Below are 15,398 nucleotides of genomic sequence, written 5' to 3' on the forward strand. Positions count from 1 at the left end.
GATGGAAAGAGGAGAGAAAGAGGACAATGTTGTAGTGTGTTCTATAGGGAGCAGACTGGCTGGAGGGGTTAATGAGAACTAACTGTGGATGACAGCCACATTTTCCTGAAAAGAGACCGCAAGGTCATCAACAATCAAAGCAGTTGAGGGTAGAGATGGTGGAGGGTTGAGACAGAGATGAAAACAGAGAAGAAGCCACAAGTATCAGAATTGTTGATAATCATTTTTGAAAGCAGCTTTTGTTAGCTTTTGTAGAAGCAGAAGAGATGGAAGTTTGATTGGAGAGATTGATACTTATCCAGGTCAGCCTGGGCCTTTGAATTCCTTGATTGCCTCTCAATTGTCTCAGGTTCTGTCCATAGACTGCATAGAGCTAAGAAAGCCATTGGAATGAGGGTCATACTTGAGTTGCCCCAGAGCAGAAAGGACAGCATCAAGGCAAGAGGACAGAGTTGAGCATAGAGTCTCAATGGCAACATTAGTGTCAAGAGAGGAGAAGTAGTTTAGGAGGAGGAAGAGCAGAGAAGACTAGGGAAGAGAAACAGAAGGTAGAGAGGAAGTGGAGGTGACAGCAGAAGGACACAGAGGGAGGAATAACAGTAGAAAAAGGGAAGGTACAGAGAGTAGTGAATGAAAAAATGGTCAGAGGTATGAAGTGGACTGACTGTAGCATTGGTGGGTATGCAGTTCATTGAGGGGACAAGATCCAGATGTTTACCAGCTTAGTGAGTTGGTGGGGTGTAGAGCTGTGTCAGGTTGAAAGAAGAAAGAAGAGAAAGCAAGTCTGTATGTTTAAATCCCCGAGGATTTGAAGTGGACTGCCATCATCTGAAAATGAGGAGAGCAGCATGTCCATATGATTGAGAACGTTCTTTAGTGAACCTGGAGGATGGTAAAGAATACCAATGTTAATATTAATAGGGTAGGAGACAGTGATTGAGTGGTACTCAGAAGAAGTGCAGATGCATGCTTTACCAAGCAGTGTGAATCTCTAGTTCTTGGAGACCAGTGGACCAAATGGTTTGAGAATCCCAAGCAAAGGGCTGACGGTGTGGCTCTACTTCATGGGAAGATCAACATCTCAGTTGGTGCCACAACCTGGAGTCCACTTTGGGTAGCAAATGTTGGAATGAAGTCCGTTTTCTTCACAACAGACTGACAGTTCTCAATGAGAAGGAGTCGCTGCATCACACCCTCTGCTGTCAATGGGATGAGAGAGACGTCTGGTGTTAATCACTGGAATATAAAGAAAATGAGTATACCTGGTTGGAGAAGAATGTCCCCAGCCTTGATCAATGGACGCGCATAGGCAGACCCGCAGTCTTCACACAAGTTAGTCTGCTCATGTGGAGTGCTAACACTCCATGACAGCGCTGAAGAACTTTGAAGTATAGAGCAGCTGAATGCGCACAACTGTGAGTATCAAAACAATTAGCAAGACAAAGCAATAGGGAAGCACTTGAGAAAAAGACCAAAACAGAAACTGGTCAGCAAAGAGACAAAGAAATCAAATTGATTGACAGAGTAAGCACACAAATATGAACTGGATGTAGTCTAGAAATAGTAAATACCTTAGCTCAACACAAAACACTTCACTCTACACAAGTTAATAATCAAAATGAACCAAGCTGAAAACACTTCTCGCTCTCAGACTAGACAACTGTAACCTGGACGTTACTTGCCTCATAAGTTACTCGTAAGAAATATTTGGAGCATTAAGATAATGATTAAAATAGATGAGGCATAAAGGTTTTGAAGCATCTTACTCCTGAAGGTAGACCACTCACTATGACAGCATGGGGACCACCTGCAGCACCCCAACAGAGAAAAGCAAACTGCTTTGAACCTCCAAGATGGAGAGGTTACAGTATATTGTGATAGAACCAAAGATATGCAGAAATGGAAGATGTTCAGCTCCACTACCAAGAATCGTATACCAGGAAGGGTGAGTACAGACACAAACGGCCGAATGCAAAGCAATGATGGCATCAACAGGGTCAGATCAGCGGTGATGTAATAATTTGCTGATCCTTATTACATTTTTCTGGGCTGAATACTTTTTTGTCAGATGTCTGTACAACTTTCTCTGAGGTTTTGAAAGTCTTATGGAATTATTACTTGCATGTTATGTTTTGTTTTGAAGGTTTTTTGCTTAATTTAATGTTACGTTTCAAATTTCTCTAAGATGCTGTTTTGATGTCTGTGGTCACTGGCACTTCGAGGCTCCATTGCCATGGTGAGATGGCTCCTTGTTAGGGGTGTTTTCTCCAAAGTCGCTCATCATGACGTCATTAATGCAATGCTTTACATAAGCCGGCGCCATGTTATTACTGATGTCCAAGAGTGTGGATTTCACTTTCAATGCTACTTTCTTAAGATCTATAGTGTAATGAACTTCTCACAGCGACTTTCACATTGCCTTTTGATTAACGTTTTGCTTTTGATGAAGGATTAGTTTTGTACATCTGGTTTTTGACTCTTGCCTACCTTTTGACTTTGCTTTTCCATTTCTCGATCCTTTAATCATTTTGGTTTTTTTTTGGTCTGACACTCTCTGTCTGAACAAGTGTCAGCTTGATTAAAAAAAGGAGCTTTGGGAAAACCGTCACAGCGCTTCAATAGTCACCACAGAATTGTTCAAAGTGTAGAAAAGAACACTGATAATCAGCAGTGGAATCGCAAGCAAAAGAAGAAAGAAAGAGGTTGTGGTGACTTATGGGAAAGAGATCACAGACCTGCACTATTACAGGGAAATTGTGTCAGTAGCCTGAAAATATTCTACAGCCTATACAGCTTGTGTTCAGTCATCATAAAGGACATTTTGTGAGACATGAGTTAGATTGAGAAGGGCATGGAAGGAATGGCTGCAGCCTCAGGCCACCAGCTCTTTTCTTTCTAGGAGTCATTGATTCCTATCTTGAGAGATCTTTGGGGGTAAATCTGCTGGACCTCAAAGGATAGATTGGGGACTGTCTTGGTCTCCTGGAGAACAGCCTTGTGACCACCATAATTAGGTAACCTCATTATCAGTTTTCTTTAAGAAAACATAACATTAAGAACCCACTCAGGCTGAGGAATAGTCACAGTTTGCACCCATTATGTTTAGATATTGTTCACTTCATTTTCTTTTCTTTTATGCAAACATTATTTCTTTGATTTTTTGTCCTTGAAATCTGTTATTTTGGTGATCCAGTGATCTTATTACCATGGCAGCTCACTGTCTTCATCAATGAACCAAACTTATTTATGATCTTCTGCTCTTCTATGAGCTTGCAATGGGGCACCAAGCTCTTCGTCAAAGGTGAGTTGTATGAAATGTCTCATTGTGATATGCTGGTCTAACACTGTATTGTCACTGAAGGTGGCCATATTAGCCTTGCCTATAACTCCTTCCAAGGAGGCCGCAGTGCAGAGAGCTTTCTTTGCTGGGTCTAAAACCTCAGAATGGGATCTTCTGCCTGACATCACTAAAATTCTGAGAAAAGGTGAGGAGACTATTAATCCTGGCCTTTGAGGGTCAAAATAATGCAAAAAGAGGGAAAATGTGCCTTCTCACCAGAGTCAGCAAGAGTCATAAGTTCTAGCTGCACTTCTAAAACTTTAAGTTACTTTTATGAATGTGGATGGTATAATGTAAATACTGTACATGGACGTTTTATTGAGTTTCTCAATATTACTCAGGTAACCAAGGGATTTGTCTGATTTTGTGCTAATTGTAGGTGATTTCGCTTCTGTACGTTCTGCCCACAGGACAGAAGAACACCAGAAGATGAAACGTAGTCAAAACCAGAAACAAGTTGAAGCCGTGAAGATGAAACATTTTGCACCAAAGCCTAATTACTAATCAGTAATCAACATCAGAGTGAGAACCAAAAGTTCAGAAACCAGAAATTCAAGCAAGGAAGTCACACTATGTTCATTTGAGTTTGTGTCCAAATCACAGATGTGAATCAATCGTCATGCTGGCATTTAAGGAGTCGTGCTGATGACGTTAGACATGGCACTGTCTGAAATCCTTGGCATTCCTTGGCAACTGGGACTAGTACACCAATAATGGGCGGTGCCCATGTGCAAAACAAAATAAAGCTGTGGCACCGTGAAATAAATAATCACTATGATCAGAAACTTTAAACTGTGAAGGTAACTGTGCAGAAATGTGCCCAATATTAAGAAACCCATATTCTCACGTATACTTTTATTTAGAAAATGTATTTCTATGAGAAGTAATTCCTCAAAGAGAACATCTTATAACAGTGTACCATAGAATTCTTACTTGCATGTTCATTTAACTTTCTTTCTTTCTTGCTCTGCTGTTACTTTAAAATAAATTCTTCAAAAAGAACACAGAGACACATTTGGGTTCTTAAGGGAAAATCTGATAAAGGTTGGAAAATATCTCTTCACAAAGAGAACCATAGACATATACAGTAGAATAAATGACTACTTGGCATGGTAGAGAGTAGGACCACAGGAACCCTCAACTAGCATCTGATGTTATTTTGAAGAAATCATTTGGACTTGTAGCAGTGGTGAGGTTTGGCCTGTTCTCATCTCAATTGTTCCATACATTTTTATTGTTTTCAAGTTGTTTCATCGAAAGATCATTCTTTATAAGATTTGGTTTACTTAGTTATGTTGTTAAAGATGTAAAGTTTCAGATTGTTAGAGCATTGTGTTGCATTCATATTGAAATTTGTCTGAGTTCTGCCCCATTGAAACATAAGAAACATAAGAAATTTGACAAATGAAAGGAAACCAGTGGACCAAAGCTGTTCCAATATCTCATCCAGATTCATCTTGAAGGTTGTCAAGGTTTATGCTTCAATTACATGTTTCGGTAGTTTGTTCCAGAGTCCCAGAACTCTTTGCACAAAGAAGTACTTCGTGGCTTCAGTTTTAAATGCACTTCCCCTTATTTTCCACGGATGTCCTCGAGTGCGTGAGTAACCCTTAAGCTGATGCTGGGTCTACTTTATCAATTCATTTGAGGATTCTGAATACCTGGATTAGATCCCCATGCAGTCTCCTCTGCTCGAGACTAAACGGGTGTAATTCTCTGTGTCTGTCACAGTAGGACATGTTCTTAAGTCCTGGGATGCACTTGGTTGCTATGTCTTTTTTGTACTGGGGTGACCAGAACTGCACACAGGACCCCAGATGTGGTCTTATTATATAGTTTGAGCATAACAACACTTGACTTGGCTCATCTAACTCTTTCTGAGCGTTTTTGTTACCTTCTTAGTGTCTGCCATTGCTCCAGTTTTAGCATCATCTGCAAATTTCACAAGTTTACTGACAGAATCAATGTCATTAATATAAATCATAAAAAATAACGGTCCATGGACAGACTCCTGAGAGACACCACCAATGACCTCGCTCCATGTGGAGCATTCTCCTCTTATCTGTACTCTTTAATGTGGGACTATATCAAAGGCTTTTTGAAAGTCTAAGTAAATTACAGTATGTCGTATTCAAAGGGTCTTTTGGCTTTCTGTAGTCTGTGTACATTCACTAAATGAACTAAGGCTGCTATATGCAGGGCCATGATGGTCTGGGGACCGAGTGGGGTGCTCAGTTTCCTGTTTACATCCATTCATCCTAGGATGCAGGTGACAGCGTGTTTCGTCTTCCCTTTGATGAAGAGGAAATCTTACTTTTAGACACTTTGTGGCCTGTAAGGGGCATCTAAGCTCTCTAAACTCCCTACACAACCACAGTGGCACCAGTAAATAACTTTAAATGAATGTTCTTTTCTTCCAGATTAAACACTATCACAATTCCTCCTTTATCCTCCACCCCTCCCAGGCAAGCGCTGCCTTCCCTCTGTCCATTCTCTTACTAGCCTAGGTGAGGCAGAGCAGTTCTGTTTCAACCCACACCTTGGAGTACTTGTGATGCAGCAACATCACCAACAGGAAACACTTCAGGGTGGGGTGGAAATTCCCTAAGACGGGGAAGCCTTCACCAGGGTAGCTACTCCTGGTGGCACCAAGGCACCCAAACAAGCCTACAGCTGCCATACTGCCCTGTGGAGGAGAATCAGGAGTCGCACCAGAGGAATGCTGCCACCCAGCTTACTGGGAGAACACATGGCACCAGAAGAAAGCCTCTTGGCTAGGGTACCAATCCATCCCTTAAACTATCCACTATAAAGTCATCCCAGGCGGGTAAGATAATATTATCCACTCTGGTTGGTATGCCAGACCATCCATGTTCTTTATAGCATATATATTCTTCTGTTTATATGCACTTATTTGTTGCGTCTTCTTGGCAGGTATTTTATCATCAATATCGGGTCGTTCTTAGCCATTTTCAAGTTCCTTTTCTCCTTGGTCTGTTGTATAGTTAGGTTTCAGCTGTATAAATCCTCCTCAGTAAATCAGTCAGATGCTTAGTACATAAGTGACAGCATTGAAAGATGAATTCTTTATCATTTTTGTAGGCACATCTTGAATAATAATCACAGTGTTCACACTATTTTGTTTTGTTTTGTTGGATTCTGTGCTCTCATGTCCTTTTTCTAAGTCCCACAGATCTGGCCAGTTGCCCCTCCTTGCCAGTGTCCACCTCCACACCCTCCGAGGCTGGCACTTTCTGTAGGCGCAGGTCGGCTGTATGCTCTCTAATGAACTCCTCTGATTCTGATGGCTGTCTTTTTGTGTTCTGCTTATGCAAGGTTTGCCTCAGTCACAGCCATGCTTTCCTTTTCCTGGCTGATCGATGGTTTCACCTGCCGCCACAATAAAACCTTCACTGCTTTGTAAAGCCACCTCAGCCGCAGTGTGACAACGTGCAGGGGCAGCTTAACCAACGCTTGGCCTCACTCACCAGTTTTCGGGTATTTTTATTATTTTTCTCTCCTCAGTTAATTGCCCATTTTTCCCTCTTTATAACAAATTTTCAACTATTTTGTGTCATGCAATATATTTTTTGGCTATTAAACTTTGTTTTTGCTTTATCTGCCCGTTTTCTAAAGGCTTCAACTCACTTTGTTTTATGAGTCTCCTTAGCCCCACCAAGTGGGTGGTGAACCCCATCCTGCCAGCCCCTCAGGTGCAGACTGACCAGACTTGTGTGCTGCTGCGGTGCCATCTCACATGTGCGCCATTTGGCATTTGAACCCCACACCTTACTAGCGGTCTGTTTTGGGCTCAGCACATTTCATTGTTCATTAATTACTAGATTGTTATTTTGCCATATTTTATTTTTAGATTTTGTTATTTTACTATAGTTGCAGCATTTTTCTTTGCCGTTTTTATGGTGCCTTGTGGTCACATGATTAACATCATGTCAAGATTACAGATGGTATTCAAAATGGCCGCATGCAGAAAATTTTTGGAAAAGCTTCAAAACTAAAGAAATGTGCTGAGAAGATTTTGTGTTGATTCTGATTATAACTTTGGCTGGGAAGCGTTTGCTTTTGTGATTGAGACTTTGGATTTGTCTTTGTGTGTTGGATACTTTAGTCTTACTGTGTCTCATGCAGATTCTTTTGGGTAACCCCTGAAGCTTGAATTCTCCTCTCCTGGTCCACTTGCTCTTTAGTTGTCTGTCCTCTTGGATGTGTTCTTGTTCTGCTCAGTCACATGAGTGTGGAGATGGAATGTTCTCTCCATGTTTGTAGTGTTCCAGTGTTCCTTTTCATCTCCCAAAAGAAATGTGTGAATTCTACACTGGAGTCTCCAAATGCGGAAATGTATGTGAGTGGGCCCAGTGGTTTGCCGATGCTCCTGCCTAGACCCTGATGTTACCAAACCACTAATAGGATTAACCAAACATGGAAAATGTAACAAGCAAGGCAGGTTCAAAAACCAGGTATGGTGTGATGGACAGGTAGGGGGTTCTGATTAGAAAGGCAAAACAACTGTTCAACCGATGCAGTACAGAATGTGTAACTAGGACTTGCATAGTGACCCTTCTACCCAGAATGAGAGGAAAGAGCAGGGCCGTCTTAACGCATGGGCACGCTGGGCAGCTCCCCGGGGGCCCACGAGCATAGGGGCCCCATGCTAATCTATGTATGTTGTGACTTGCTGAGTGGTTGTGTAGGTAGGGGCCACAGTGCACTGCTTTGCCAGGGGGCCTATAATGCTATTAAGACAGCCCTGGGAAGGAGACCAAAATGTACAAATATGACACAATTATGTAATAACTAAACACAAGGCTTAGGCTAAATTCAACAATAAATAACTCAGCTTTATGTCATTTTGGAGAAACTAGAAATGAAGACCAAGTTGAGCTGAAAGGCCATCCATCCATTTTCCAACCCGCTGAATCCGAACACAGGGTCACGGGGGTCTGCTGGAGCCAATCCCAGCCAACACAGGGCACAAGGCAGGAGCTGAAAGGCCCGTTCTTTTCAAATTCGTCATACTGTTTTGAAAAACCATAAAATCTACATCCTCTCTGGGCTGCTTTAACAGGCAAGAACAGCCCATTGGACCCCAGAAGCCTTGTTTTCTTCAGCTGGTTTATCGATGCACAGATGCCATAAGTTAGTGCGTGGTGGAAGCAAGGTGAAGCAGGGCAGACGTCTTGGTAAAGGTGACGTTTTCTGCTTGTCGTCTACCTGCAGACTTGCAGCTCCTGGGATTTCATTCTCTAATTTTATAGTTTGTCATAGTTGTTTGTCTTAGAATTAGACAATCAACTGTGTACTTTCTAAAGAACAGTCAATACCAACTTACTATACATTTTTTATATATTGTTTTGTTAACATCTACCTTCTCAATATTCAGTATTATGTATTTACGTGATTCATTTAAAGCAAATTATTCTAATAAACAAATGAAATCAATACACTGTGTTATTGTACTTACTGTTCATGGTGTACATCTTGGATTGACACCATAATCTGAAGTTGGACAAACTTGAACTCGAGAGACCAGGCCCGGTTTATGAGTAGTAATTCTGAGTTTGGGACGTGTTTTTTCTTTGTGTTTTTTGATTTTAAGGTTGAAAATTGTGAGTTATGAGAATGCAACATTTTTATTGGTTTATATTGTTTACTTACTCTTTTACGCAACCCCTAAAGGGACTTTTTTTTTTTTTTGGACATAAGAAAATTTCATATTATTGCAAACACACGAGAAAGTCTTCTGTGTAGAAAATACCATGTGTGCATGGGAAAGACAGAACAAAAATACATTTGATTTATGGCCACATCCTGTCAATCCCAGAAGGCAGGAGTTGTGATACAGACACCTACTACATGAACGATTGAGACAGTTGGTTTTAAAGATCTTTTGAGGTCAAGTAATGTTCCAGAGGAAGACGTTGAATGTCTTGATGCCTTTATGGGAAAGATCCCACTTAAAATACAGGTCTATAAGTTCCATGTCCATGTCAACTTTTTGATAGGCTACACAATAAAACAGTTACAGCTACAGAAGCAGAACCTGGAGCCCCTACGGGGACATGTGTGTCCCGAAAACACTTATTGCGTGCATACACTAAAAACATTCAACTTCACGTGAAAAATGATCTTGCATGTATGTGATAGCTTCATGTGCACACAAGAAATATGATTTTTTTTTTTTTTTTGCTCATGTACTTTCAGGGGCTCCGTATTTTGTTGTTTGTATGATTATTTCACATTGTCACCGTCAAATAGTATAGTTATGAATGATAATAATCTTCCCTGTATTATTTATTATTGTTGTTATTCTTACTATTACTGTATGTTTGTCAGACAGCTGCTTTCATTTGTGATGGATGGCAGGCAGGGACTGACATCCCTGCCTCAGTGGGCTACCTTTCCATGCCTGGCCCGGGAGGCACAGTTTGCAAATGGACACAGAAAGAAGTAGGAGGTTTCCAGGCTACACCAGGATCTGGGCATTGAATGCCATATGAAGAATGGATACGCTGGCATCCTGGCAGGTTTAGATGAAGAAATATTACCAGGCTGGGAGGCCATCTTAAAGGGATGACAGGGGGAGCTGGATTATTACATTTTGCTCCAAACTGCTAGATGGCAGAATCTATAGAGGCAGGAACACCAATGGACATCTGCAGGGCATGCTGGGAGTTGTAGTGCCACAGAGCAGCCCTGTGGGGATCCCTGGCTGCCACCAGGGAGTGCTATTAGTAGCTGTGCTTCATGGTCTTTGGGATTTCCGACTGACCCCCCTGGCATGGGAAGTACTCCCATCTCCAAGATAAAAGGAGCTGCCCTGCCACATCTGGGTGAGTCACAGATTCGGGTGGAAGGAGGACAAAGACAAGAAGGAGGTGTGGAGGAGAGGAAAGGGAGGGATAATAGAAGAACTGAGTGTAATGAGAGCCATTGTGAAGGTATTGGGGATAATAAATTGTTTATTTGAACCTGTGACTTGTGTGTTTGTTGGTGGTGTCTGAGGTTTGGGAGGCTGCAGCGCCCCCTACTGGTCACACATTCTATAGTTTTTCATTCAGCTGTTACAAAGATAATGTTTTTCTCAGTTTATATGTATGTATTGTGTGCTGTATATAAGTTTATTTTATAGTTGTCGAACTGTTCACCGGTGTTTGGTTTCCCCTCATTAGTATCCCACTACCTTTTAGTTCCCCCTGTTTGAGAGATAAAGTTTCTATCCTCAAATATATCCAACATAATGGTAGTTACTGGTCTCCTATTCTATTATGTTTGATTTTAATTAGATTAATAATGGATGAATGAACGAATGTTACTATTCTGTGTAGCAATATTAATTGCCAAAAGTTTCTTAAAATGTGTCGCTGTGGGCACACAGACAGCTCAGAGGTCTCGCGTTGTTCCTCTCTCTCTCACACGCTTTCCTTCTTTTCCCTTTGCCTTGCCATCCGTCACTCCGAGGACGCCGCTGTCTGGGTCCTAGAGGTGCATGCCGCCCCTACCCGCCCCATCATTCCAACAGCATGTCAGTGACAAATCGGTCAGTGCCACCTCCTGCCTGGCGCAGTCGGCAGGGCGTGAGCTAAAAATGAAAGGCGCACTCAGTGTAATTGGCACATTGCTTTATTCTGGAAACAAACGGAAAAAAAAAATAGGTCATTCCCATCACATTGAAATGAAACCATTTTGTTCACTTACAGTTTGAACTCCTTATATTGAAACTGGACATTGCACGCACTGGGACATGAAAAATAGCCAGAAGAACTTTTTTTTTTTTGTTTTGATTTATACAGTGCAAGAAGATTTCCAAATGATTGGTCATATCAAACTGTCATTACAACACCTAGAACACTGAAAAGAAGCCACGCTTTTTTTATTTATTTATTTTTTAAATAGTTTTGGACTGCAAAACTTTCCTGCCAATTGTTTAAAAACTTTTTGTTTGTTCTTTTTTTTGTTTTTGCCACACAAAAAAAAAAAAAAAATGAGACGGTCCACACAATCAGAAGACTTGGAGCGAGCCGGCATTCAGGCTTAGGCGTTCCCCTGGTCGGCCTTGGGCTCTTCGTTCTGTACCTTATCTGGCTGGGCACTTTCAGTAGGTTTGGATTCCTCTGCAGCATCTGTGGAGAGAGAAAAACAGAAGACGTACATGGCGGTCAGTTACATGACTTCTTTAGCTGGTGGAGATGGCATTTTAGGCAATGCTTGGCACCCAGTGACCTCGCTGTTTGTTTGAATCAGGGATGTGGGGATGGCATTGTTAGAGGTGCCCAGTCCACTACTACAATACATTCAAATTAGGATGACAAAAATAAAGCAATACAAATTGAAATGCTGAAACATTGCCATTGAAATAGACTGAAAATGCAAAAACTGAGGTTATGGATGCTATGGCGACATGCCCTAGTGGTAAAGACTGTCATCATTCGATAAAATGAAAGAACTGTGAACATCACTTGAATTAACTGATGAATACCCGAAGCCGATTGTAAGCTCAACAACATTTCGCAGTGCTGTGGCACAGACTGTAAGATGCTGAACGTCAGAGTGGTCTGAGCCTCCAGAAGTCCGGGTAAAAACAAGAGATGAAATAATGAGCAAAGGAAGAAGAAGAAGAAGTGTGGTCAATAGGCAGATGAGGTCAGGAGTCCAGAGAATCGAACAAAACCGACCATCGAAGCCAAAATATAAATTAGGGGCAAACTTAAATTAATGTGGCCAACGTCCTCATGTTTCTTACTGTTAACTGTACTTGAAAAGGCGATTGATATTTGTGATGGAATTTTAGTCAAACTCAGGACCCTGTGCACTGGCCGCAGTAATCAGATACCAGGACCAAGGAAGTTGACGTCAGCACATCACAATGGCCACAGCAGAAGTAAATAAGGCCACACAAAATGGCTTTGATCGCAGACAAAACACAAACCCACAATGGTAATGTGGTGACACAGTAATACAAATAATAAAAGCACCAAAACAAATTTACAAGTAAGTCTTAAGAGTACAAAACCCGAACTCAATTAAAAATAAACTCTGATTCAAGACACAGGGAAGCTAATCGTCGTTTTTCTTTTTTCCAAACTCCTAGTTACCAAGTAACACATTCCCTTTCTGAAAGTGTCTGATTAGTTATTTTGTTTAATTATTTTAGGTTTTTATGCAGATAAACAAAACCGTGATTCTCTTTTTTAAATACAAAATTGGCGCCTGTGACTTCACATAGAGGAATGTGTTAAAAACAAATGAGCCCTAACCAAAATGTGCTGCTAAATTATTACCAGTTACCAACAATGATGTCTGGGAAACATACACAAATCAGTAAAACGAATAAAAAATGTAAATTTTGAATGAGGAAAATGAAATGCAGTTAACCAAAAATGACAGATAAACAACTTCAGATTCAACAATATCTCTGTGCTGCTGCACAGTGGCACCACTTTGACCAAATATCTTCAAATCTTTTCTTCCACTTACACTACACACTCACATCCACCATCGAGCGCCACACCCGTCTCCCATGGCACACCATTGGCCTCCTTCAGACTGCACACCAAATGAGCCAAATACATCATCATATTTAGAAGACAGCTAGTCTGCTAGCCTTCCAGTCACGGTCTGCTAGTCGATTCAGTTCATTTTCATACAGCACACTTCTCATTGACAAGCTCACAGTGCTGGATACATTTTAAGTAAACTTCATCAGGCCGTGTGTTGAGTTGGCCAAGGCACTGGACTTTATAAAACGAACTGTTTTAGTTAAATCCCTGCCTCTGACTGGCTGTGTGGCTGTAGCTACAAGTGAAAAATACTAGCCTGGCTGCCTTTGATACACCAAAGCCTGGGTTACACACTTATAAAGTTATATTTGTACTAAATACATAAAGAGTTGGTAACTGAGGCAAAAAAACGAAGAATCAGATGGAGCATTGGTCAGTAGTCCATGTTTAGAAATGAACAGCAGACAGTTAAGGAGAATAGCGTTTGGCTATTAAGGTGCACTGCTGGGTAGCAGAAAACATTCCATGTATAGCAACGGTTGGCAGAAAGTCTGTTCTTATTTCATTTGCTTCTTTTAGGAATTTGGTATAAATTCACCATCACAGCCTAACTCATAGACAGGCTTACAAAATGCCTCTAACTGACCATGAAGATGGAAAGTTGTTGAAGATCCCACTGAATTAATGTAATGTATTGTTCTGTGGGCTTCCCTCAACTGTGTGCCCTGTGTATGGGAGTGAAAGCTGCATTGAAAGCAAGTTTTAAACATATCCCTATATATATAAAATCCAACGTCTGTCTGTCTGTCCACTTTTCACAAGAGAACTACTTAACGGATTTAGATCAGACTTTTTTCTAGAATTTGCTTGAACATTCTGGTTGATTTTGCGACCTCTCTCATTGCGCTAAGTATCATAGTTTGCTTGCTGTACTGATTTATTTTATGCAAATCTGAGAGAGACGCAGCGGGCTGAGGGAAGGGAGGACGGGGCCCTCCTCACTCATACTCCAGCCTCAGGGCGTATCTTACCTCTGCTTAGCTAGCAAACAAGAGAACTACTTAACAGATTTAAATCGGGTTTAATTCTATCATTTGCTTCAACATTCTGGCTGATATTCATCTTGCTACGAATCATAGTTTGTTTGCAGCAGTGATATATTCACGCTAATCTGAGACAGAGGCTGTGGGCCGGGGGGGGGGGGGGGGGGGGGGGGGGAGCATGACGTCAGGAGTGGGGAGCCGTCAGGGCCCTCCTCACTGTCCTGTTTCACTTCTATGCAGGCGGAGCCACTGGGGACGGCTAGTGTATATATATATACAGTAATATATATATATTCTTTCTTTAGTACCATGCTTTCTTGTCTTAATAACTTTGCCATGGTTACTACAGAAGAATATATTGGTTAAAGTATTGGTGGAATTCTCAAAGAACAGGCCTCCTGCTGGATACAGTGTCAATTGTATTTTATTATAATCTTGATAAAGTCATGACCCCTATATAAAATAATAATAATAACACAAGATGACATTTCATGTTAGTATAAACATCTAGTCAGTCTCTCACACCACCAGACGTCCTCCTCTACTTGCTAGTTTTTTTCGCTCAATTGCCTCGGTTTTCAACCAAAGCAGGGCAGATGTTGCCCAACTGGCTATCTAGCCTCTGGTTGGGCAGCGTACAATGCAGAGTGAAAGGTGCCCAGCACTGTACTCCTGTTGACTGAAAAGTTACCACTTGATCATAAGATTTTGTACAGGGTATTATTTCCCAGAGGGAGAGAGAGAGAAAAGAAGAGTATGTGTAGCAAATTTTATTACCAAGCACAAACTAGTGGTAGTGGCAGTACATGTGCAGAGTATAACAAAATGACATAACATGTCAGATCACTGTCCCCACAAATGTATCCCATAGACACCAGGAGAGTTTCATTCACTAAGGAGACCAAAGTGCAGGGCTGCCCATAAAGACATGGCTTTATTTTAAAGCGAGTGTTTTACTGGGTAAGTTACCAGACTCCCACTAACCCAGTAACATAATGCACCCTGTGCCAGACTATCGTGTATTTATGAAGTTTACTTACACAGAAGTTCTCTTACTCTGTGTTACAAATTCAATGCTAAGGTGTCCACATGGAGTTTTAATTTCTTATTAGCACTTGTGTCCTGCGGTTGCGTCACTGCTTCAAGTTAGTATATGTCCTGGTCAGGCTGTCACTTGGAACACCAGGCACGCAAAGTGCACTGACAACCAAATGTGAGCAAGTGTGAGCAGTGCCATCCAGCCTGGGCTGTGTTAAGAGCCATTAGCTTAGGTTAAACTCTTCATAACCTTGTAACTGGTATTACAAGAGGTAAATTCATTTTATTTTTTACTAGGTGTGTTACCCGACTTTAGCTGTGAAATTTTGTATGAAAATAGTGTCACTGTTTAAGCGGGTATATCAGTGCAACAAGCTAACTAAGTGTGCTCAATATTTGTAGATTTCTTTTTTCTTTTAACTAGGGCTAATATTATTGGCAGGCAGTGTGTTGCAGTGGTTA

General features: G+C 41.3%; 2 protein-coding genes across 2 annotated transcripts in view; both read right to left on the minus strand.

The window, feature by feature from the left end:
* arhgap31 (Rho GTPase activating protein 31) overlaps nucleotides 1–15,398 on the minus strand; it is a 1,181,844-nt gene that overhangs the window by 240,806 nt on the left and 925,640 nt on the right. The gene's annotated exons all lie outside the window — the stretch shown is intronic.
* Nucleotides 10,963–15,398, minus strand: part of gap43 (growth associated protein 43) — a 94,811-nt gene continuing 90,375 nt past the window's right edge. The window contains exon 3 of the mRNA XM_028800479.2: nucleotides 10,963–11,478. Coding sequence (XP_028656312.1) covers nucleotides 11,390–11,478 — 89 coding nt within the window. The 3' untranslated portion in view covers nucleotides 10,963–11,389. The remainder of the gene's footprint in view (nucleotides 11,479–15,398) is intronic.

Source organism: Erpetoichthys calabaricus, chromosome 4 (genome assembly GCF_900747795.2).
Source record: "Erpetoichthys calabaricus chromosome 4, fErpCal1.3, whole genome shotgun sequence".
Taxonomy (NCBI): domain Eukaryota; kingdom Metazoa; phylum Chordata; class Cladistia; order Polypteriformes; family Polypteridae; genus Erpetoichthys; species Erpetoichthys calabaricus.